At 50.3% G+C, this 23037-nt stretch overlaps 1 protein-coding gene across 2 annotated transcripts in view; it reads right to left on the minus strand.

Moving 5' to 3' along the window:
• Positions 1-7521: 7521 nt before the first annotated feature.
• The window catches only part of NOS1 (nitric oxide synthase 1), a 115571-nt gene continuing 100055 nt past the window's right edge, over positions 7522-23037 (minus strand). The window contains exons 23-29 of one of the 2 annotated variants that reach the window (XM_023204347.1): positions 20276-20486; positions 19542-19629; positions 17852-17973; positions 15763-15911; positions 13144-13338; positions 11112-11230; positions 7522-8587 (exon numbers count right to left, since the gene is read on the minus strand). In XM_023204347.1, the coding sequence (XP_023060115.1) occupies positions 8572-8587; positions 11112-11230; positions 13144-13338; positions 15763-15911; positions 17852-17973; positions 19542-19629; positions 20276-20486 (900 nt within the window). In that variant the 3' untranslated portion in view covers positions 7522-8571. The remainder of the gene's footprint in view (positions 8588-11111; positions 11231-13143; positions 13339-15762; positions 15912-17851; positions 17974-19541; positions 19630-20275; positions 20487-23037) is intronic. The other variant, XM_023204355.1, reaches the window with a different exon arrangement.

The raw sequence follows: 23037 nt of genomic DNA on the forward strand, positions 1-23037 counted from the left end.
TGCTTTTGAGGTCTCTTTTGGAACTGGGCCTGAAACTAGCCAGGAATTAGGGTTTAGGGTCCTCAGGGAGGACGGCCCTAAATGGAAGACGGCTGAGGGTCCAGGTCCACCTGTTTCTCTGGGGTCCTGGCTACGGAGCAGCTGTGCTGGAGGAAAGGGGGTGTTGGGAAGGAGGGCAGAGAGGATGCTCAGCTGCGCCACCCAGATCTGCTTCCGGAATCAGGAACGAGTCCGCTGGCTGCTGGTAGCACCCTCAGCCTTCAGCCCCTTGGGTGTGGCTTCTGCTGGTGAGAGTTGCCTGACTCAAGATGGACTCATGTAGGGGTCTAAAATCCCGCCTTCCAGTCCCAAATCGGGACACCTCTGAAAGGTCACCTTTAGAATGCCCTGCAGGGCCAGCTGAAGCTTCTGTTGAGATTTATGGCAGCTCAGCTTTGCCTCTGACCAGAGGGGCCTCCTCCCCTCTCCTCCTCTCCCCCTGCCCTTCCCTTCTGCCTCCTCCTTTCCCTCCCTTCTCTCTTCTTCCCTTAGCTTTCTTCTCCCCTCCCCCTTTTCCTCTCTTTTTTCTTTCCCTCCTCTCTGCTCCCTCTCCTCCTCTTTTCTCTCCCTCTCCTCCCCTCCTCTACCCTCCCTCCTCTTCCCTTTGTTTCCCTCCCTCCCCTCCCCCTCCTGCTCCTTCCCTGGTCTGTCTTCTCCTCCTCCCCTGTCCCTTCTCCTCCCCTCTCCCCTTCCCCCCTCCCCCTCCTCCCCAAGAGCACTCCGTTGTCAGCATCCTGACAACTCCATCTCAGAGCACGCTTCTGGGGTACCCAACCCAGGACCCCAGGCCAAGGTGTGAGAAACTCCAAGCAAATCCAACAGAAGACAGCAGCCAGCCAAGTTGAATCCACTTTTTAATATTGTAACCATAATGCAAACAAGCATAATAGGCTTTTGTTGAATCCCATAAAATTGGAAGATGAGAACTATACAGAAGAAAAGCATGCGACGAACACAGCCTGGACAACCTCGCAAAGAGCGTGGGGTGGGCGTCAGGCCTTCAAGGAAGGTGCTGGAGCACAGGGACACTTGGCAGAGATTAGCAGCATCGAGAGCTCAGAGGTAGGGGGAAAGGCCGAGTTTCTGACAGCGTGTGTGTGTGTGTGTGTGTCTGTGTGTGTTGAGATGTGACCAGGTCTGCCCATCTCCCCAGTTTCCCAAGCCCGGAATGGACACTGTGATGTGAGGTGCCCGGCACCGCTCTTTGGGCCTTCTGGAAAACCACTGCTGAGCCAGGAGTGTGAGTCTTAACAATCACAACGAGAACACAACAATGAAAACAGTGGCGGCAGAGCACAGGACGTGGGAGGGAACTGAGACTGAGTTCAAGAGCACTGGATCTCAGTGGGTCTTAGTCAGAACCAACACCAAGGACATAGTGTCTTCTCAAAATGGGCTGTCATCCTCTGTTCTGGCTTAAGAGGGCTTTTTTTTTTTTCATAGGGTCTCATTCTGTCAGCAAGCTGGAGTGCAGTGGCGCCATCTCGGCTCACTGTAGCCTCCGCCTCCCGGGTTCAAGTAATTCTCCTGCCTCAGCCTCCCGAGTAGCTGGGATTACAGATGCCCGCCACCACGCCGGGTGATTTTTGTATTTTTAGTAGAGACGGGGATTTGCCATGTTAGCCAGGTTGGTCTCTAATTCCCGGCTTCAAGTGATCTGCCAGCCTCGGCCTCCCAAAGTGCAGGGATGACAGGCATGAGCCACCACACCCGGCCTGGGAGGGGTTTTTGAAAGCATACTGCCTCCCCATGCCCCCTCCCCCACATATCCTCAAATCCCACTTTGGCAGGAGATAACGGAAATAACCACTGGGCCAGGCAAAGTTTCTGCTGCTTGCTCCAGGAAATCTGTATTGAGAAGTCCTGGGGTAGCCAGCAGAGATTCTCTTGACCCTGAAGTCCCAGAGAGGGGTGTTGCCCCCGGGGACGCTGGGCAATGTCTGATGACATATCTGATTGTTACCATTGGCAGGACACTGCTACAGGTGTCTAGTGGAGGGAGGCCAGGAATGTTGCTCAGCTTCCTACGGTGCCCAAGACGGCCCCCACAATAAAGAATGATCCAGCCCCAAATGCCAATAGTGCTGAGGTTGACAGACCCCGCGCAAGAGGCTCCTAGAACTTAGAGTCAGATCTGGGCACTTCGATGTCCTGGAGTCATTTTCTAAAAGACTACAGGAAGCAGTGCATGGAGGCAGATTTGTTCCTGCCTGCCAGGGCCATCTTGTTAATAACGGACTGTGTTTGGGACCAGACACGCATAAACTCACTTGACCAGAACTGTTCGGATATTCCAGAACAAAACAAACTCATAGAAACATACTAAGGCATATTGACACCTGACCACCTCCCTCTCACGTGGCTTTGATAAGTATTAATAGGAAACAGACTCGCAACAGATACTGCTTTCCATGGGTGAAAGTGTACCTGGGTCCTTACATTTGGAGAAGGCAGCTTTTCTTTTGGGGTTCTTTTGCCACAAGGCAGGGACTGGCAATGGGCCAAGGATAGGGGGTGTGAGATAAAGGGCAGAGGCCAGGCCAGGTTGGCTTCCAAAGGTGAAATCCCTGTTCATGGGAACATCTGGGTTAACTCCCTGGGAGGCAGGCCCCTTCCCTCAGACCCTCAGACCCTCAGACCTGTGTTTCCTCAATCTCAGCGCCTGGTCTTTCATTTTGATTTTTTTTTTTAGAGACATGGTCTCTGTCACCCAGGCTGGAGTGCAGTGACGCGATCCTAGCTCACTGTCGCCTCGAACTCCTGGGATCCAGTGATCCTCCTGCCTCAGCCTCCCAAGTAGCTGGGACCACAGAAGCATGCCACCATGCCCAGCTAATTTTATTTTATATTTTGTAGAGACGAGATTTTACTACATTGCCCAAGCTGGTTTCAAACTCCTGGCCTCAAGTAATCCTCCCACCTCAGTCTCCCAAAGTGCTATCACAGGCGTGAACCACCATGCCTGGCCTACTTTTTGAGCCAAAGAGGACATTTGGATGCAGGAGACTTTATGAAGTTTGGAGACAGCCAGAGAGTATGAATGGGTTATAAAGGAAGACTAGTTAGTGTTTCTCTCTCCTGGTTGCTTCCTGGCAGTCTCATACTACCTTCCTGATACAGACAGAAGGCTTTGAGGACATGGTGGCCATAGCGGTACGCTGGGTATCTGGGGCAGCGGGTAGGGAAATATACAAGGAAACATGGCTGGCTTAAAACACAGACTAGAAGTCCATGGATTTCCTAATGGCATGAATGAAATGGCTGCATGGGGCGCTGGTGCTATAGGAGGGCAGGGGCTCAGGCATCTGGGCTGCCCATCCTGTCGGAGCCATTTGTCCCATGAGCTAGGTCAGGACAACTCTCACTTGTTTTGAGCTTAGGGTAAAACCTGACCTCTTTCAAAGTCCAGAGCAGGCAGCTGCTGAAAGCGTGTTTGGTCAGAAGATTCCGTGTTACTAACCGATGTCTGCTGGCTGGGGCTCAGTTCTCCCTCCGGGCATCTGGGCGTGGCTGGACTGGGGAAGGATTCCCCCTGTCGACTCCAGAGAAGCTATCACATCAGCTCTGAAAACTTTTGCCTGACCCTGCTCTTTGGAGACCTCTCTCTCAGCTAGGGGTAAGATGTTTTGTTTTATTTTATTTTATTTTGAGATGGAGTCTTGCTCTGTCACCCAGGCTGGAGTGCAGTGGTACAATCTTGGCTTACTGCAGCCTCCACCTCCCCAGCTCAAGTGATCCTCCTGCCTCAGCCTTCCAGGTAGCTGAGACTACAGGCGCGTGCTACCATGCCCGGCTAATTTTTGTATTTTCTTAGTAGAGTCAGGGTTTCTACTAACTGACTGACTGGTCTCCAACTCCTGACCTCAACTGATACACCCACCTTGGCCTCCCAAAGTGCTGGGATTACAGACATAAGCTACCGTGCCCAGCCTGCAAGATGTTTTAATTTCTCCTTTGTTCTCACCCTCTACAGCAGATGGGGCGCCAGGTACGCTGATTCAGTTCCTGGAGTCTCTTTATCACTACATCTGCCTCTTCCCTCACTCAAGCCTTGGTTGCAGCAATAACACCCCAACAGCTCAATGGGCCATGCTCTATACTGTGATCAGAACTTTCTTTTCCAAGCATAACTCAAATCGCCATAATGTCCCCTTTTAAAAAAACCACTCTTAGGGACTCCCTGTTGCCTTCTGAATAAAGTCTAAATTTCTTGTCATACACACCTCCCTCCATGGTCTGGTGCCAGCCTACCTTTTCTCACCCTCCTCAGCCTTCCAAAGCCAGCCCCAATTTATCTTCCATGCTCCCTGTCCGTGCCTTTCCTCTTTTCTCAATTCCTGGCCAACTCTTACCTTCCAGAAGCTACCAGTAAAATCCCACCCATTTCTCAAACCTCAGAAATTTATGTCAGTTCCAAGACCGGTGTCTCGCTCCATCAGATTATAACCTTTGGCCGGGCGTGGTGGTGGCTCATTCCTGTAATCCCAGCACTTTGGGAGGCTGAGGTGCGTGGATCATTTGAGGTCAGGAATTCAAGACCAGCATGACCAACATGGTGAAACCCTGACTCTCCTAAAAATACAAAAATTAGCTGGGCATGGTAGCAGGCACCTGTAGTCCCAGCTACTCAGGAGGCCGAGGCAGGAGAATCGCTTGAACTGGGGGAGGCAGAGGATGCAGTGAGCTGAGATTGCACCACTGTAGTCCAGCCTGGGTGACAGAGCTTTTCTTGTCTAGAAAAAAGAAAAAAAAGATTCTAACCTTCTGCATGAGAGGAACTGTGTTTTCCTTATCTCTGCATACTCTCTGGTGCCTTCCACACACTGGATAAGCAAGACATGTTGTAAGTTAAGTGAAAAATTAAAATGCAGTAAGTTTTGAACCAGGTACTGTAACTGGGCATTTCGTGGGCATTGTCTCATTCAATCCACCTTGTTATACAGGTGGGTAGATAGACTCTAAAAGGTCAAGTGAGCCGCCCACAGCCATCTGCACCAACAGGGGCAGAATTAGGATTTGCACTCAGGTCGGCTCCCAAAATTCCATTTTGATGGTTCTGAAGCATCCCCGGGCAAAAGAAAGCCACCTGGCTGTCTCACTCCAGGGAAACCAAAGGAAGCTCTCTCTCCTCCCAAGGAGTTTAACTGTCATCTCTCTGCTGTTTCACAACACAAGGTGCGGGAACTGGATTCATAGTGATGGCAGGTGAGCATGATCCAGCGGCGTTCCTATTTCAGGAGACGTCTCATCCCTCTTGGCCAAACTCACTTCTGTGAAATGGGGCTGGAGCTGCTACAGGCCAATTCAGGGGGAAGAGGGAAATAAACCGGCCATAACCTGAACAACCCCCAAATACCCTGTCAACCCTATTTTGCCCACCCATTGGTTAATTCTATTTTGCACTTACGGTTGGCTACAAGGCCTGGATGAAAAGCTACCACAAGAGGGCAGTATTTCCCCATCCTGGATCTGAGCTAAACTCTAAATCTGGACTCCACTCTGGTTCTTGATAGGTTACTCAACAGAGAGAGGCTTTTGGTATCAGGAATTCTGGCAAACGAAAGAAACACACCAGATCGCCCTCCTGCCTTCTGGCCTGGAGTTGTGAAGCAGCTTGTGTTGGGGATTGAAAGGTGTTTACTTACAAAAAAAGTCTTTCTGGAGAAGAAGGATGAATCCTGGTTATATAATCATTTCTTTGGACTCCTTGACAAAATGAGACAATGTTTCCATCTGTCTGCTACTAAAAGGGCAGGGACATGCAGAAAGGAGGTGTCTGGCACATCCTAAGCTCTTCTAAGTATTTATTCCCTGATGGAAAAGCATTCCTGCATAAAGCTTGACTGGGAGTGGGAAGCACTGATCAATTTCTCTTTGATGGGGATTGGACACAGCAGTTTCCTTCCCTGGGGAACTGGGGAGGCGTCTCCAAAGGTATAAAGGATTGGAAAGAAAGCCTTCCGGAGAAAAGCTACTAGGAGCTGGAATTGGGTTTGCAGGAAAGGAGTTTAGAATGGGCTTCCCTTCAGAATAGAAGGGGAATCTAAATGCATCAAATTCTGGGAATGCTCCTTTCATTGGGAGATAGCCCCCTTAATCAATTTCCCACTCCTCTCCCCATGCCCTGAACACTTTCTAACTAGAAGAATTACGGGGCTTCCAAATGTTTCAGGTACATGGGCGTGGACTCTTTTTTTTTTTTTTTTGAGACGGAGTCACGCTCTGTCGCCCAGGCTAGAGCGCAGTAGCCGGATCTCAGCTCACTGCAAGCTCCACCTCCCAGGTTTACGCCATTCTCCTGCCTCAGCCTCCGGAGTAGCTGGGACTACAGGCGCCCGCCACCTTGCCTGGCTAGTTTTTTGTATTTTTTTAGTAGAGACGGGGTTTTACCGTGTTAGCCAGGATGGTCTCGATCTCCTGACCTCGTGATCCGCCCATCTCAGCCTCCCAAAGTGCCGGGATTACAGGCTTGAGCCATCGCGCCTGGTTGGGCGTGGACCCTTAATTATGGACATGTGTGGGATTAATATGGGCCAGGGACATGTTTCTTGGCATCGAGGGTCTTCAATGAAAGCAGTGGCGATCTAAGATCGACACACTTGTGTAGGGAAGGGGATGGGGAAAGAGTGTGTGATGCTAAGTGTTCTTTACATCTGTGGAAGACTGAGCAGGGGAAATTGTGATTAAAGGAAGGCAGGGGAGATGATAGCTGGCACGAAGTCAAGCTCCACGTGGCAGTAACGGGACACTGGTGGGGGCTGCCAGGGATGGCAGAGCAAGGTGAGATATAGATTGCCTTTTCACTTTAACAGTCTCCGGGCCTGGGTCCTTTGGGGTCTTGGTGTCCTCATTGTAAAGCCCTTTCAAAGAGGGCCAGTGCACTTCCTCTTTAGCGGGCACCCAAACTGAACACCAAGATATGCCCACGCACAGCATATAAAAGAAATGTGGTTTTTCTGTATGGCAAGACACAACAAACAGGGTAAAACCAGCAGAACATTCCCTTTTCATCCTTGGGGACCCTGCAGTCTGGGGGGCCACTAGGGTTTCTTGTTTCTTTCTGGGAACTGCCTGACATTAATTTGTAGTACTTAAAAAAGTATAAAAAGGGATCCCTTCCCACCATTTACTTTGAGAGAGTAAATTCAACAGGTTGCCTCTTAGGGAGAAATTGCACCGGCCCCAGTTCCTGCCGAAGACTTGGCTGCCCATTTTTGATCTGAGTTGAGGGTGATTTATTTGTCAAAATTACTTTAACAGGTTTAAAACTTTGGAGATCAACTGTAGAGGGCAACAAGCCTGAGGGCCAAGTTCTTCCCACCCCGAGTTGTGGTTCCTAGCGAAGAAGCCACGTGGCACCTCATTGTGGCAACTCTCTCCAACCTCATCCACTTTAACGAGCTCCCATCATTTCATCCCTAAGGGTGAAGCAGCAAGCCCCCTTTGGGGGAATAAAAAAATAAGAATCATATTGTTACTTGATATCGTTTCCAGGCACCAAAGCTTTAACATTTAATCCATTCATATTCTTTAGGTTCATATGACATTATGACTAGGAAAAACTGAGGACAAAGGACCCATCCAAAGTCACCCGGTGGCAAAGTGGAAGATCCTTATTGCCACCGGGCTTCTTTGAACAACGTAACTTCCGGACCCCTTGGTATTGCTGGAAGGGGGGACTCAATGGATGTGGACAAGTCAAGTGATTCTGGTTGGGATGGCTGGGTTTGGAGAGGGGATTTGCCCAGTCCATTGGATGGGTTCATGTCACATGAGGGCTCTGCTCAGTGGTATCGGAATCTAAATGCATCAAATTCTGGGAATGCCTCTCTCATTGGGAGATCGCCCCCTTAATCAATTTCCCACTCCTCTCCCCATGCCCTGAACCCTTTCTAATTAGAACAATTACGGGGCTTCCAAATGTTTCAGGTACATGGGCGTGGACCCTTAATTATGGACACACGTGGGATTAATATGGGCCAGGGACATGTTTCTTGGCATCGAGGGTCTTCAATGAAAGCAGTGGCGATCTAAGATCGACATACTTGTGCAGGGAAGGGGATGGACAGAGACCCGGCCCGTCACACACGCATATACACACGCACGACCAAAGTGTCATCATAAAAAAGAAGGGGACTTCAGCGGCTGAGGGACTGGCTCAGAGAGCTTGTGCCTAGTTCCTGCAGCCTTTCCAGGGGAACCCCAGAGAAAAAAACCCCCACAGCGACGGCCATGTTCCAGTGGTTTCATGCACCCGTGAGCTGCCCTTGTCAGCAAGAGAGGGGGCGGGAACAGAGTTTTGTAAGAGCCACTGCAGATTAGAAAAGCATTGCATCGCAGCAGGAAAACTCAAGGAGGAAACCCAGGAGGGCCGAGGAAACCACTGAGGGGCGAGAACCCCGAGGAGGGAAACCAGGGCACAGCGACAAGGACAGGAGGCAGAGCGAGGGCCACGCAGGGTCCCAGAGGAAAGGTTCAGCAGTGTCTGTCCGCGCTTACAAAACTTGCAGCCGGCTGGGCAAGAGGGTCCAGTTAGGAGCTGAAAACCCTGTGGAAGGAGAAGTCGGGGGCAGTTAGTGCTGCAGGGGCGAGGCTGCTGTGTTTCCTCTGAGTGTCCCAGAGAAAATCACCCACGCTCTGGGCTCAGGGGCTTCATCTCTTTCTTTCTTTCTTTCTTTTTTTTTGAGACGGAGTTTCGCTCTGTTACCCAGGCTGGAGTGCAGTGGTGCAATCCCGGCTCACTGCAGCCTCCACCTCTCACGGAAATCCCAGCAGGGTTCAAGTGATTCTTCTGCTTTAGCCTCCCAAGTAGCTGGGATTATAGGTGCCCACCACCATGCCAGGCTAATTTTTGTATTTTTAGTAGAGATGAAGTTTCACCATGTTGGCCAGGCTGGTCTCGAACTCCTGACCTCAGGAGATCTGCCCGCCTCAGCCTCCCAAAGTGCTGGAATTACAGGCATGAGCCACTGCACCCGGCCCATCTCTTTCATTTATTCTGTAGCCTGAGTGTCTCGGACAGGACCTGGCACCTAGCAGGGGCTTGTTTTGAAAGAAAGAAAGAAAGAATAAATGAATGAATGAATGCTCACAAATACAATGGGCCAGGAAGAGAAGCATTTCAATGGACTTTTTTTTTTTTTTGAGACTGAGTCTCACTCTGTCGCCCAGGCTGAAGTGCAGTGATGCGATCTCTGTTGGTTACAACCTCTGCCTCCTGGGTTCAAGCGATTCTTGTGCCTCAGCCTCCTGAGTAGCTGGGATTATAAGCACATGCTACCATGCCTGGTTAATTTTTGTGTTTTTAGTAGAGACAGGGTTTTGCCATGTTGCCCAGGCTGGTCTTGAACTCCTAGGCTCAAGTGAGCCACCCATCTTGGCCTTCCAAAGTGCTGGGATTACAGGTGTGAGCCACTGGCTCTGGCAAAAGGGTTTTTTTTTTTTCTCTTGAGACAGGGTCCTGCTCTGTTGCCTAGGCTGGGGTGCAGTGGTGCCATCATGGCTCACTGCAGCCTCGACCTCCCTGGGATCAGGCCATCCTCCTGCTTCAGCCTCCCAAGTAGCTGGGACCACAGGCGTGTGCCACCATGCCCTGCTAATTTTTAAATTATTTGTAGAGACAGGGTCTCCCTACATTGCCCAGGCCAATCTTGAACTCCTGGGCTCAAGCAATTCACCCACCTCAGCTTCCCAAAGTGCTGGGATTATAGGTGTGAGCCACCACACCTGGCCTTAAACGCTTTTGACAACCCAGGGACTTGTGACCTTGAAGGCAATGATATGAGTCTACTGGTCACAACAGTATGTTTTCGAGACTGCTGTGTCATTGTAAGCAGAAAACAAGGAAGACGCCAAATTCAAGAAATGAGTGTATGCCTTGTGCTGCTGAAAAAAGAGACATAGCTGAGTCCCCACCCAATTTAAAGTAAAGGGCATGCAGGGGTGGTTTCCAGGGGTTTTATGGCAGGGACTGGGGCAGGGAGCTTTGGGAAATGAAATGACGATCAAGGTTGCTGTGCCATGGAATTCAAGTAAGCTTTAAATCATGACACCCAGTCCCAGTCTCCTGGTGCCTCAGCCTGTTTCCAGCAATTTCTAGAGGTTCAGTGAAATTGTCAAAATCATATGAAGTGTAATTTGCGTTGATGAGAAAGCCCCCAGCCATTTAGGGGGTGAGGGAGCCGCGGGAAAGGACACAAAAACTGAACTCCAGACCCCCACCCAGGTCCAGGGCGATCCCATTCTTCTCCCCACTCTCCACAAAAACTGAGCTCCAGACCTCCACCCAGCGCCAGGGGTGACCCCATTCTTCTCCCAACTTTCCTAAATGAGGAGCGTTCAAGCACTTTTGTAGAAGAAACCCTTGCCCTAAATTGGATGCAAAACCCCAGTAGGTGAAAAACAAACAAGAAAGATACTTCTGGTAGGAATGTCACAGATCCGGTCAGGCGTGGCGGCTCACACCTATAATTCCAGCACTTTGGGAGGCTGGGGTGGGCAGATCACTTGAGGTCAGGAGTTTGAGACCAGCCTGGCCAACATGGTGTTACCCCGTCTCTACTAAAAATACAAACTTAGCTGGGCGTGGTGGTGCACGCCTGTAGTCCTAGCTACTTGGGAGGCTGAGGCATGAGAATCGCTTGAGCCTAGAAAGTTGAAGATGCAGTGAGCTGAGACTGTGTCACTGCACTCCAGCCTGGACTACAGAGCAAGACTCCGTCAAAAAAAAAAAAAAAAAAAAAGCAACTTCCCAGAGCTAGGAGCCATCATTACACTAGGGGGTGCCCCAGACAGCAGCCGGCACCCAAAGCAGGGGTTTCCTCCCACACTGGACGGGGCCTCAGGGTTCCCCTGGAGGCCGTTAAAATGCAAACTGCTGCATCCTAACTCCTAAGTTTCCGATCCAGCAGGTCTGGGGTGGCCTGGGAATCCGCATTTTTTAACACGTTCCCAGATGGTGCTGATGTTGCTGTTTTGGGGACTCTACCATGGGAAAGCCAGACATTCCTGCCCAGTAGGACCTAGAAGAGCGGGCTCTTCCTGCCCCTCACCCGGGGATGGAGCCAGCTTACTCATCGGTGTCTTTTTTGCTCTCTTCAATGAAGGCAATGGACTCAGATCTAAGGCGGTTGGTCACTTCATACGTTCGCAGGGTGACTCCGAAAATATCCTCGTGGTACCGGTTGTCATCCTAGAAGACAGAAACAGCCAGAAAACAGCTCTCAAATGCCAGATAAAGGCTTGGAGCAGGGACAGACTCGCCTGACACCTGGAACGGAATATCCCTCAGGAAGATGGTTCCCAAAGAGATGAGGCTGAAGCCAGTGTCCCCGAGGTACCTTTGATCTCGAAGACTCTGCTCAGCAAAACCGTTCTCTGGGACATGCGGCAGCTGTTCTCTGGGATGTAGCCCAGTTGGCAAAGAACATTTAGGTTGCCATCTGGAAACACTGCGGCTGGTTGGTGGATTCTCAGGTGAAAAGGAGTGATGAGGTCAAATGGAAACCTCACCATTCCCCGCTTTCCTCCCTCCCACGTGTTCCTGCAAGTTCAGGTCTGGGCAAGGCTGGGTTTAGTGTGAAATAGCCCATGAGACCAGAAGAAAGGGGAGGAACAAACAAGTGGCCGCTTAGCACTCAGGGAACTCCCCATAGCTGCCCACAGTGGAGACTCCTTGGGCATGCATGAGTTTCTCTGAAGATGAATATCTTTGCTCAGCATTGCCCAGAGAGAAGCAAGCAAAGAGAAGAACCTACCCTGGAGTCCCAGGAAACAGCCCAAGTGATGACTGACTTGTGACATCTGCAAATTTACCAAGTTATGGAGCTCCTGTGGTGGGCAGTCAATATTCTCAAAGGGCAAGGGGATTAAACAAGGGGAAAATGCATCTCAATGCTGGGAAGGGCAGTGGCTGGGAGCGTGCATCTGGCAAGCCAGGAAGGATCTGTTGTGCACTAGGTTCCAGCCTCCCTTGGTCCTGAAAGTTTTGAAGAAAGTCACCCATCTGTAGAGTGGATTCATTTTCGTTTTCAGTTGGGGTGAGTTTTTTTTTATTTTTTTGTTGAGACAGAGTCTCGCTCTGTTGCCTGGGCTGGAGTGCAGTGGCGTGATCTTGGCTCATTGCAACCTCTGCCTCCCGGGTTCAAGCGATTCTCCTGCCTCAGCCTCCTGAGCAGCTGGGACTACAGGCATGCGCCACTATGCCCAGCTAATTTTTGTATTTTTAGTAGAGACGGGGTTTCACCACGTTGGTTGGCCAGGATGGTCTCAATCTCTTGACCTCATGATTCACCTGCCTTGGCCTCCCGAAGTGCTGAGATTACAGGCGTGAGCCACTGCGCCCGGCCATTTTTTTTTTTTTGAGATGGAGTTTCACTGTCGTCACCCAGGCTGGAGTGCAATGGCGCGATCTTGGCTCACTGCAACTTCCACCTCCTGGGTTCAAGCGATTCTCCTTCCTCAGCCTCCCGAGCTGGGACTACAGGTACTCACCGCCACGCCTGGCTAATTTTTGTATTTTTAGAACAGACAGGGTTTCACTATGTTAGTCAGGCTGGTCTCAAACTCCTGACCTCTGGTGATCCTCCTGCCTTGGCCTCTCAAAGCGCTGGGATTATAGGCTTGAGCCACTGAGCCCAGCCGGGGTGAGTTTTTAACTCCCTTCCGCAAAATCCTGGGGAATCTATAAAAGTGTCTCTCCAGGGTCACACTAAAGAGACTGAGTATATAGAGGGCTCCACAGCTCTCCTCGGATCTGTTTGTGCAGTGCTCAACCTGTACAACTACACGGGGCAGTGCTGCAGCTTCTGAGGCAGGAGAAATTAGGTTAGAATGGTTTCTGTCTAGTTACCAGAGGTCCATTCACTCGTTATTTTCACACACGGCCTCCAATCATATTTACTACACCTGCCTGCATGCCCAGCCATCCTTCTACTTTCTCTGTCATTGTCTGAGGCCACCCATATCCTCTACCCTCAGTGGTAAGTGCAGTGAATGGGAGCAGGGATATCATCGTGGCTCCCTAATCAAGACAGGTTGGATGAAAAAGTGGGGATAGGAGAGTTGATATAGGAAAGGGACCTGGGAAGCCAGCCTGTCACACACCCTCATCCGACTGATGAACACGCCGGCGTCCTCTGCCGAGAGCTTCCCCTGCTGGGTCATGATGCGCTGGATGGCTTTGAGGACATCAGCAGCCATGGTGACGTCCCCACAGACGTAAATGTGGCCCCCTTGCTCCTTCAGGGCTCGGTACACAGACTCCGCCAGCTGCTCCTGGAGGATGTCCTGCACGTACTTCTGCAAGGAGCAGAGGGCAGTGAGAAGGGGCTGGGCTGTACAACATGCCTGCCATAGCCCATGTCCTCCCGGGAAGCAGAGCCTGACTCAGGGGCTTGTGGGCAGGTAGGATCTTTTGTGAGCTGATCCCAAGGAACAAGAGTAAGGGACTGGGAAGAGTGAGATAGGGAAGGCGGGAAAGTCAATTGGAGGGTGCAGGAATGCATTGCTATCCTCTTTGGACAACTGGAGCTCAGCTCTGCTAAGGACCCTCCAGGGAGCTGGATAGACTGCTTCCCAGAATCATCCGCTGGAGAGGGCAAAGACGGGGAACATTCACCACCCACTCCTCTCTGCTGGTGGCCAATGGTCCCTGGGTGTTAACACCTGCACACGTCCAGGTGTGCGGCTGGTTACTGCAGGCATCCTATGTTAGAGTGCCAGGGAAGCCCTGGGCCGATAGCAAGAGATGGGGGTGAGGTGAGGGGCCGACTGCTGTAACAATAGCAGAAGGAAAAGGTGGGCTGAGAGGGTGTGAGGTGGGCACAAGGGGTGTCTAGTACAGCTCCAGGGAACTCATTTGTTCAGGATGTCTTTAACTTGTCCAGGAAATTCCCGCTCTGAAGCTGATATTCAGCTGGAACGTGCTGGCATGGCTGTAGTGACTCTTAAGACTGACATACTTCCACCCACACTGCTCGGACTCTCTGGGTGCCCCCCCAACCCGCTGCAATGTCCTGACTCCTTCCCTGGGACCCCCAGACCTCCCCAAGATCCAATGGAGCTTTCGTCCTGTGGCCCGTGTCCATTCTGACTAGTATTGCCTTTCGTGGACTGTTAAATTTCTTTATATTTATTTATTTATGAGACAGAGTCTCGCTCATTGCCCAGGCTGGAGTGCAGTGGCATGATCTCAGCTCACTACAACCTCCGCCTCCCGGGCTCAAGCCTTCCTCCTGTCTCAGCCTCTTGAGAAGCTGGGACTACAGGCAAGCGTCACCACACTTGGCTAATTTTGTTTTTTTTTTTTGTTTGTTTTTTTGTTTTTAGTAGAGATGGGGTTTTACCATGTTGGCCAGGCTGTTCTCAAACTCCTGGCCTCAAGTGATCCACCCACCTCAGCCTCCCAAAGTGCTGGGACTACAAGCATGCGCCACTGCGCCCAGCTAATTTTTATATTTTTATTAGAGATGGGGTGTCACCATGTTGGTCAGGCTGGCTCGAACTCCTGACCTCAAATGATCTGTCTGCTTTGGCCTCCCAAAGTGCTGGGATTAAAGGTGTGAACCACCGCACCCAGCCTAAATTTATTTTTTTAAATTTCTGTTTTTAAATATTTTTAATTTTTATTTCTAATTATTTATTGTTTAGAGACAGAGTCTTGGTCCGTTGCCCAGGGTGGGTTGCAGTGGCATGATCACGGCTCACTGAAGCCTTGACCTCCCAGGCTCAAGCTGCCCTCGCACCTCAGCCTCCCAAGGAGCTGGGACCACAGTTATGCGTCACCATGCCCAGCTAACTTTTTTTTGTAGGGACGGGCTCTAAGCATCTTGCCCAGGCTGGTCTTGAACTCCTAGACTCAAGTGATCCTCCCACCTCAGCCTCCCAAAGTGCTGGGATTACAGGCGTGAGTTACAGTGCCTGGCCCAACATTTTTCATTACAGTAAAATACACGTCATGTAACATTTACCATTGTAACGACTTTAAAGTGTACGACTCAGTGGCATTAAGTACCCTTCTCAGCGTTATGGGATCATCACTATCTGGTGCCAGAACTTTTTTCTTTACCCCAAATGGAAACCCTATACCCACTTGCAGTTACTCCCCATTCTCCCCTCCCTCAGCCCCTGGCAACCACTAATCTACTCTGTCTCTATGGATTTGCTTATTCTGGATATTACATATAAGTTGAATCTTATAATATAGGCTGTTAAATACTTTATTTTATCACATATATATTTTTGAGATGGAGTCTTGCTTTGTCACCCAGGCTGGAGTACCGTGGCACAATCTCAGCTCACTGCAACCTCTGCCTCCTGGGTTCAAGTGATTCTCCTGCCTCAGCCTGCCAAGTAGCTGGGATTACAGGTAGGCACCACCATGCCTGGCTAATTTTTGCATTTTTAGTAGAGATGGGGTTTCACCATGTTGGCCAGGCTGGTCTTGAACTCCTGACCTCAAGTGATCCACCCGCTTTGGCCTCCCAAAGTGTTGGGATTACAGGCGTGAGCCACTGTGCTCGGCCTGTTAAATATTTTATGTAGGTATTTTCCCTACCCATGCTTTCTGAAGTACAGAGCAACTTCACAGAGGGGAAATCAGGAAGCTTAAGAGTGAGGGTGAGGGGTTTCTGAGAGTGGGATGTACAAGTGTGTACACACATGAGTGTGCACCAGTGTGCACATGTGTTGGACTGGGCTGGGGGATGGGCTGCTGGGGGTTACCTTTGGTTTGTCTGGCTCCCGGGAGTAAGCCGTGTACAGCTCTCTGAAGACCCCCTTGTTCTTGGCCTGCAGGGTCTCTTCCCTGTAGATATGATCTATCTTGGATTGCCGGCACCCGAAGACCAGGACCATGGGGCAGGGGTTCATTCCTGGGGACCGGGAAGACCTTATGTCACCGATGGCTCTCTGCCTGATGTGTGGGGTGGCTGAGGTGCCAGGGATGAGGTACTGAGACCTTAGCGTGTGCCAAGCGGTAGAGGCTCACGAACCCTGGGGCAGGCAGATGTATGCGTGCACACACATGTACAAAGCTCACTGAAGCTTTGACCTCCCAGGCTCAAGCTGCCCTCGCACCTCAGCCTCCCAAGGAGCTGGGACCACAGTTATACGTCACCATGCCCAGCTAATTTTTTTTTTGTAGGGACGGGGTCTAAGCATCTTGCCCAGGCTGGTCTTGAACTCCATGTACACAGGTGGGTGCTCACATGCTCACACACGCACACACTGAGGAAGGAGGTGAAGTGTGTTCAACTTTAGTGGACCTCCCTCCCAGGTCTCAATCCTTCCTTCTGCTCCTTGACTACTCAGGAGCCCCAGCCTGATGCCCAGACTCTGGAGCTAGATGGCCTGGACTGAAATCTTAGCTCTGTGATGAACAACTTAGTCAATTTTTTTTTTTTTTTGAGATGGAGTCTTGCTCTGTCACCCAGGCTGGAGTGCAGTGGCACGATCTCGGCTCACTGCAACCTCCGCCTTCTGGTTCAACCGATTCTCCTGCCTCAGCCTCCCGGGTAGCTGGGATTACAGGCGCCTGCAACCATGCCTGGCTAAGTTTTGTATTTTTAGTAGAGACGGGGTTTCACTGTGTTGGCCAGGCTGGCCTCAAACTCCTGACCTCGTGATCCGCCCGCCTTGGCCTCCCAAAGTGTTGGGATTATAAACGTGAGCCACTGCGCCTGGCCTTTTTTTTTTATATTATTACTATTATTATTAAGATGGAGTCTCACTATGTCGCCCAGGCTGGAGTGCAGTGGTGTGATCTTGGCTCACTGCAACCTGCAGAGTGAAACCTGCAGAGTTTCACTCTTGTTGCCCAAGTTGGAGTGCAATGGCACTATCTTGGCTCACTGCAACCTCTGCCTCCCAGGTTCAAGTGATTCTCCTGTCTCAGCTTCCTGAGTAACTTGGATTACAGATGTGCGCCACCATGCCTGGCTAATTTTGTATTTTTAGTAGAGACAGGGTTTCACCATGTTGGCCAGTCTGGTCTGGAACTCCTGACCTCAAGTGATCCACCTGCCTTGGCCTTCCAAAGTGCTGGGATTACAGGCGTGAACCACTGCATCCAGCCACAATGTACTAACTTTCTAAGCCTCTGCTTCCTATTTGCAAAATGGAAGTAACAGGACTATTGTTGAGAAATGAATGTGAAACATTATAACTCTGCCTGATACCTGGCAAGTACTTTATAAATGTTAGCTATTCCACTACAGTGACAGTTCCACAGGGGCAAGTTTTTACTGACTGACTGACTGATTGATTTGTTTTTGTAATCATCCCTCGAATCAATGGAAAGGTTTTCATTTCTATTTTAGTTGTTTTTCTCTCTTGTTCACTGCTATGCTCCAACACCTCCAATAGTGTTTGGCACTTATTAGGTGCTCAATAAATCCTTGTTTAATGCATGCCACAATTTGGGTTTCTTTCTCCTGCCGAAGCTGATCTGCTGTGTCTTTCACACAGCACTTGCTCTTGAATAACAGTCTTTGCAATAATTACATAAGCATAGCCATTTGATAAGGACTAACGTGTACCTTTTCCAGGCTATTGGATTATTTTTTTGAAGGGATCACATCTTAACAGTCAAAGAAATGTCCTCTGGGCCTGGAATTTCAGGCCCCTGGGACAGGCTGTTTGGATGACACCATGAACTTCACCTGTGGGTCAGGCTGGTGCTACATGCCCCGGCTTTTCTGAGGCAGTGATGCCATGGAGAGACACCGTCACTGTTCTCTAGGGCTGCTGAGACCCAGCTGGACCTCCCCAGCTCTGGGGGTGGGAAGCAGGCAGCCGCTGGGCTGTAACCCACCTTTGTGTTGGATATCAAATTGCCGCTGTTGCCAGAAGCTTCGGAAAGGCGCGATGCCGGTGCCCGGTCCAACAAGGATGCAAGGGACTTGGGGGTTCCGGGGCAGGTGGAAGCTGGGTGCTCTGGGCAAGGAAGAGGGGGTCAGAAGTCTTGCAGAGGTCAAATTCAATCAAGAACAACTGAATCTTAGGTAGACCAGGTGGCCATCTTCAGTAGCCATACAATGAGACTTACGGCTCTTCAGCCAGGGCCAGGTGTCCCTTTTCAGGGTGGGAATCTCACCGATTAGGAGAATTCCAAAAATGGGAGGTCCTCAGGGTCTGGCTATTCCTCCATTCCCCAAATCTTCTCACTGCTGGGCTCAGCAAATTCAGCCCAGAGTATCTCTACACTGGCACCACTGAGACTTGGGGGTGGACCTCCTTGGTCGTGGCACTGTCCTGTGCATTGTAGGGTATCGAGCAACATCCCCGGCTTCCACCCACGAGGTGCCAGGAGCACACGTGAGTTGTGACAACCCAAAGTGTCTTCAGACTTTGTCAAATGTCCCTGGGTGGCAGGGATGGGGTGGGGCGCTGCAAAAATCACCCTGGTTTGAGAGCCACCATTTTTTTTTTCTTTTTTCTTTTCTTTCTTTCTTTCTTTCTTTTTTTTTTTTTTGAGGTGGAGTCTCACTCTGTCACCCAGGCTGGAGTGCAGTGGTGTGATCTTGGCTCACTGCAACCTCCAGCTCCCGGGTTCAAGCGACTCTCCTGCCTCGGCCTCCCAAGTAGCTGGGATTACAGGCGCCTGCCACCACCCTCGGCTACTTTTTTTTTTGTATTTTAGCAGAGATGGGGTTTCGCCATGTTGGCCAGGCTAGTCTCAAACTCCTGACTTCAAGTGATCTGCCTGCCTTGGCCTCCAAAAGTGTTGGGATTACAGGCGTGAGCCACCGCGCCCAGCCCAGAGCCACTGGTTTAACCAACATGAAATCTTTAAATCAAGGAGTCACAGACTTCAGTGCGTAAAAGAATCACCTGGGGATGTTCAAGACGCAGATTCCTGGGCCATGCAGTACATCTGGGCTCAGGACTCTATGTTTGAAACACCACAGAGGATTCTGATGTCAATGATATTTGGATCATTATCAATGGCACATGGACCATATTGTGAACATTCTCACCTCAATGGTTGAGAAAAAGGATTGGCTAAAGCCACTGTTCAGGTAGAGAAGTTATTGATAGACAAAACAGGTTAACCATAACTGGTCTAAGATCAGCTATAGCCTTTAAAGCTGAGTTTGGGAGGAAAGGCGCCAATGAATGGGGGTGATTGGATTTTTTCCATCGCTAGGAAACTGGGACTGATTGGGAGTGACCAGCAGAATTTGGCTAGAATTTCCACTAGCCTATACAGTCCATGAAGGTGGAGACTGTATTTGCAGGGTTTTCCCCGATAGCTCCAGCATCTAGCCCAGTACGCGCCCAAGTGAAATGTGTGTTGCATTGACTTGACATTGACCAGAGGACTTGCCTAGCTTGCTGTGCTGCTCTGATCTTGTTTCCTTAACAACTAAGAGAGACGCAGGACATTGGTCTCCATTGTGTGCCACCCAATCATCTCTCTAGAACCTTTCAGACTGGTCCAACTTGCGACATCAATATGCAGATTTGAGATGACTGCTCATTTTTCTCCACTTATTACTCACCCTCTCACGAAACAGGGGACCACTTCGTCAGCCTGTATCCGGTTGAGCCAGGAGGAGCACACGCCGTGGTGAATTGGTCCTTCTCCATCTAGCAGAATAACCAAAGCAGTCAGGGCCACCCACTGCTCCGAAGCACGGCCTCCCCTCCTCCCTCCAATGCAAAATGCTCACAGGCCCAGTGCCAAGTTTATCCTTTGGAATTCCTCCCCAGGATCCCTTCCTCCAACCGTATAGCTGGGGTGACTTCGTGCCTGTACAACCACCCAGGGTTCTATTGGTTAGGGGTGGGTCGGATTCAAATCCTTCCCTATTGAAGGGTGCTTTTGGTGGCTTGCTGGACTCCTGGGATGGGCACTGTGCATTTTAATTGCTTTATCTAGGAGGAAAAAGACAGGGCAGAGCTTGGGTTATCTGACTTACAACCAGCTGGGCATGATACAGCAGAGTGCTCTCCCAGGGAATGAGTGGTGGTGGCTTGTTCTAGTTGGTACTTTGGGGATATGAGGGGGCGCCATTGCAAATACACGTCTTGCCTCTTTCCTAATTCTGCTCAGGCTTGGCTCTGCATCAGGGGACAGTTCACCTGCTGCTTCTTCCCCCAGTTTTCTGGTCTTGGGGGTGAGTCTCTTCCCAGGGATTTGGGATTTAGCCTGCAGGCAGTGGTTTAGGGAGCCCTCCAGAGGCCCCTCGGGGGAAAATGCAGCCGAGGAGGCTCTCCCAGTGCCTCCGCCCACCTCGAGTGCGGTAGGAAACGATGGCCACAGTGAGGTGCACTTCATCAGGGTACATGTCTGGGGAGGAGCTGATGGAATAGTAGCGGGGCTGCAGCAGGGACAGCTGGGTCAGGAGCAGGGTGGCTGGCATCTGGATGGATGGGAACTCCTCCAGCACCTCCACGATGGTGGGGTTCTTGCCCCATTTCCATTCCTCGTACTCCTGCAAACCCTGTGCCAAGGAGACCGACAGAGATAAGCTTGAACCCAGCTGCTACATAGTTTCCATGAGGACCTGAGGGGGTCCAAGAAGAAGGCAAAGTGAAAGTAACAGTTGGCAGGTGTGGTGGCTCATGCTGGTAATCGCAGTGCTTTGGGAGGCCGAGGAGAGAGGATCACCTGAGACTAGGAGTTCAAGGCCAGACTGGGAAACATAGTAAGACCCTGTCTCTACAAAATTTAAGAAAAATTAGCTGGATGTGGTGGTGGATGTCTGCAGTACCCCAGTTACTTGGGAGGCTGAGGTGGGAGGACTGCTTGAGTTCAGGTGCTTGAGGCTGCAGTGAGCTAGGATCACACCACTGCGCTCCAGCCTGGGTGACAGAGTGAGACTCTGTTGACAGACAGAAAGAAAGAAAGAGAGAGAAAGGAAGGAAGCAAGCAAGGAAGGAAGGAAGGAAGGAGAAGGAAAGAAAAAGACAAAGAGAAGAGAAAGAAAGAAAGAAAGGAAGAAATAACAGTTAACACTTGAATAGCAATTATTCTGTGCTAAGTTTTGATTCTCATGAGGACCTTATGAAATAGGTATTACTGTTTCCCCATTTTATATATGAGGAAACTGAGGGTCATAGAGGTCCTATGGCTACTAGGTGGTGATGCTGGGTGAAACTGAGCCTTGCTTTAGACAGTGTGTCTTCAGAATCTGTGTTCCTAGTCACTACACACTCCTGAAGTCAAGAGAGACGCACTATGGAAGGGAGTCATGACTCACGTGGGGAGTGGCAGCATTCAGTGGAGACCTGTGATTTGTTGGTTGCAGAATCTGGAGATGCATCTTTGGAGAGCTTGGGTCATGTTCATGATGGTGAGTGACAGCCCCGGAAAAATCAGGTTAGGGTGTGTGAAGGATCATGTTTGGGGACGTGTTGACAGCAAAGCCCAGCTGTAACCAGGCAACAGAGGAACTCTCTGGAGCTCTGGAGTTATTTTTCCTTAATCTCAGAAGATGCCCTAGGCAGTCTCTGATTGCTGGAACAGAATGCTCAGTTTCTGAGACCAGTGTGCCAGTGCACTGTGTAACAAAGATTTTCCCCATGTTCCTAAAGACTGTCCTGGCCTTATTTATTTATCTATTTTTTTATTTTTTAAAATTTATTTTTTTTGAGATGGAGTCTCACTCTACTGCCCAGGCTGGAGTGCAGTGGCATGATCTTGGCTCACTGCAAGCTCTGCCTCCCGGGGTTCATGCCATTCTCCTGCCTCAGCCTCCTGAGTAGCTGGGACTACAGGCGCCCGCCACCATGTCCAGATAATTTTTTGTGTTTTTAGTAGAGACGAGGTTTCACCATGTTAGCCAGGATGGTCTCAACCTCCTGACCTTGTGATCTGCCCACCTCGGCCTCCCAAAGTGCTGGGATTATAGGCGTGAGCCACAGCGCCCGGCCTGTTCTGGCTTTATTAATAGGCGATGGCATCCTTGACATCGTGCTTCTCAGACCTCCAGCCTGACTGGCCTGCAGTCGCAGGAGCAAAATGGACAAAGAGCCCTGGCCTCTCAACTCTTTGAAACTGACATTACCTGAAACTGACATCCATCACCCTGTTGGTGCCAGGTCTGGTTTCCCGCAGGCTGCTTCCTGCCAATGACCAAGCACAGGAGTCCCCAGAACTCCTCAAGGACCTTGCTGGGCCTTCCTTAAACTGCACTGCAGTCTAGAACGTTCTCGTCCCACCTTTCTTCCTTTTCCTTTGGTTGGGGTTAGATTTGTTTTGAGGTCTGATGGTTCTCCCAGCCGTATCTGATCCTTTTCTACTTTCTGTCACACAGGTGTTTCCCCTAATAAAAATCCTTGCTCATTTAATCCTGTCTTGAAGTCTGCACTTTTTGGAAGAAATGAACTAATACACATGGGTTATATCAAATTCTATCTATCTATCTATCTATCTATCTATCTATCTATCAATCATCTATCTATCTAGAGACAGATTCTTGCTCTGTCACCCAGGCTGGAGTGTAGTGGCATGATCTCGGCTCACTGCAACCTCCATCTCCTGGGTACAAGCAATTCTCCTACCTCAGTCTCCTGAGTAGCTGGAATTACAGGTGCACACCACCAGGCCCAGCTAATTTTTGCATTTTTAATAGAGACAGGGTTTCACCACGTTGGCCAGGCTGGTTCCGAACTCCTGACCTCAGGTGATCCACCTGCCTCGGCCTCCCAAAGTGCTGGGATTACAGGCATGAGCCACCATGCCCAGCCTATTTATTTATTTATTTATAGAGATGGGGGTCTTGCTCTTTCACCCAGGTGGAGTGCAGTTGGAAGATTGTGATTCACCATAGCCTTGAACTCCTGGGCTCAAGTGATCCTCCCACCTTAGCCTCCTGAGTAGCTAGGACTACAGGCATGTGCCATGATGCCCAGCTAAGTTAATTTTTTTGTAGAGATGGGGTCTATGTTGCCCGGGTTGGTTTCAAACTCCTGGCCTCAAGCAATCTTCCCATCTCTGCCTCCCAGAGTGCTGGGATTACAGGCACGAGCCACTGTGCCCAAATTCTACTT

Source organism: Piliocolobus tephrosceles, chromosome 10 (genome assembly GCF_002776525.5).
Source record: "Piliocolobus tephrosceles isolate RC106 chromosome 10, ASM277652v3, whole genome shotgun sequence".
Lineage (NCBI taxonomy): Eukaryota > Metazoa > Chordata > Mammalia > Primates > Cercopithecidae > Piliocolobus > Piliocolobus tephrosceles.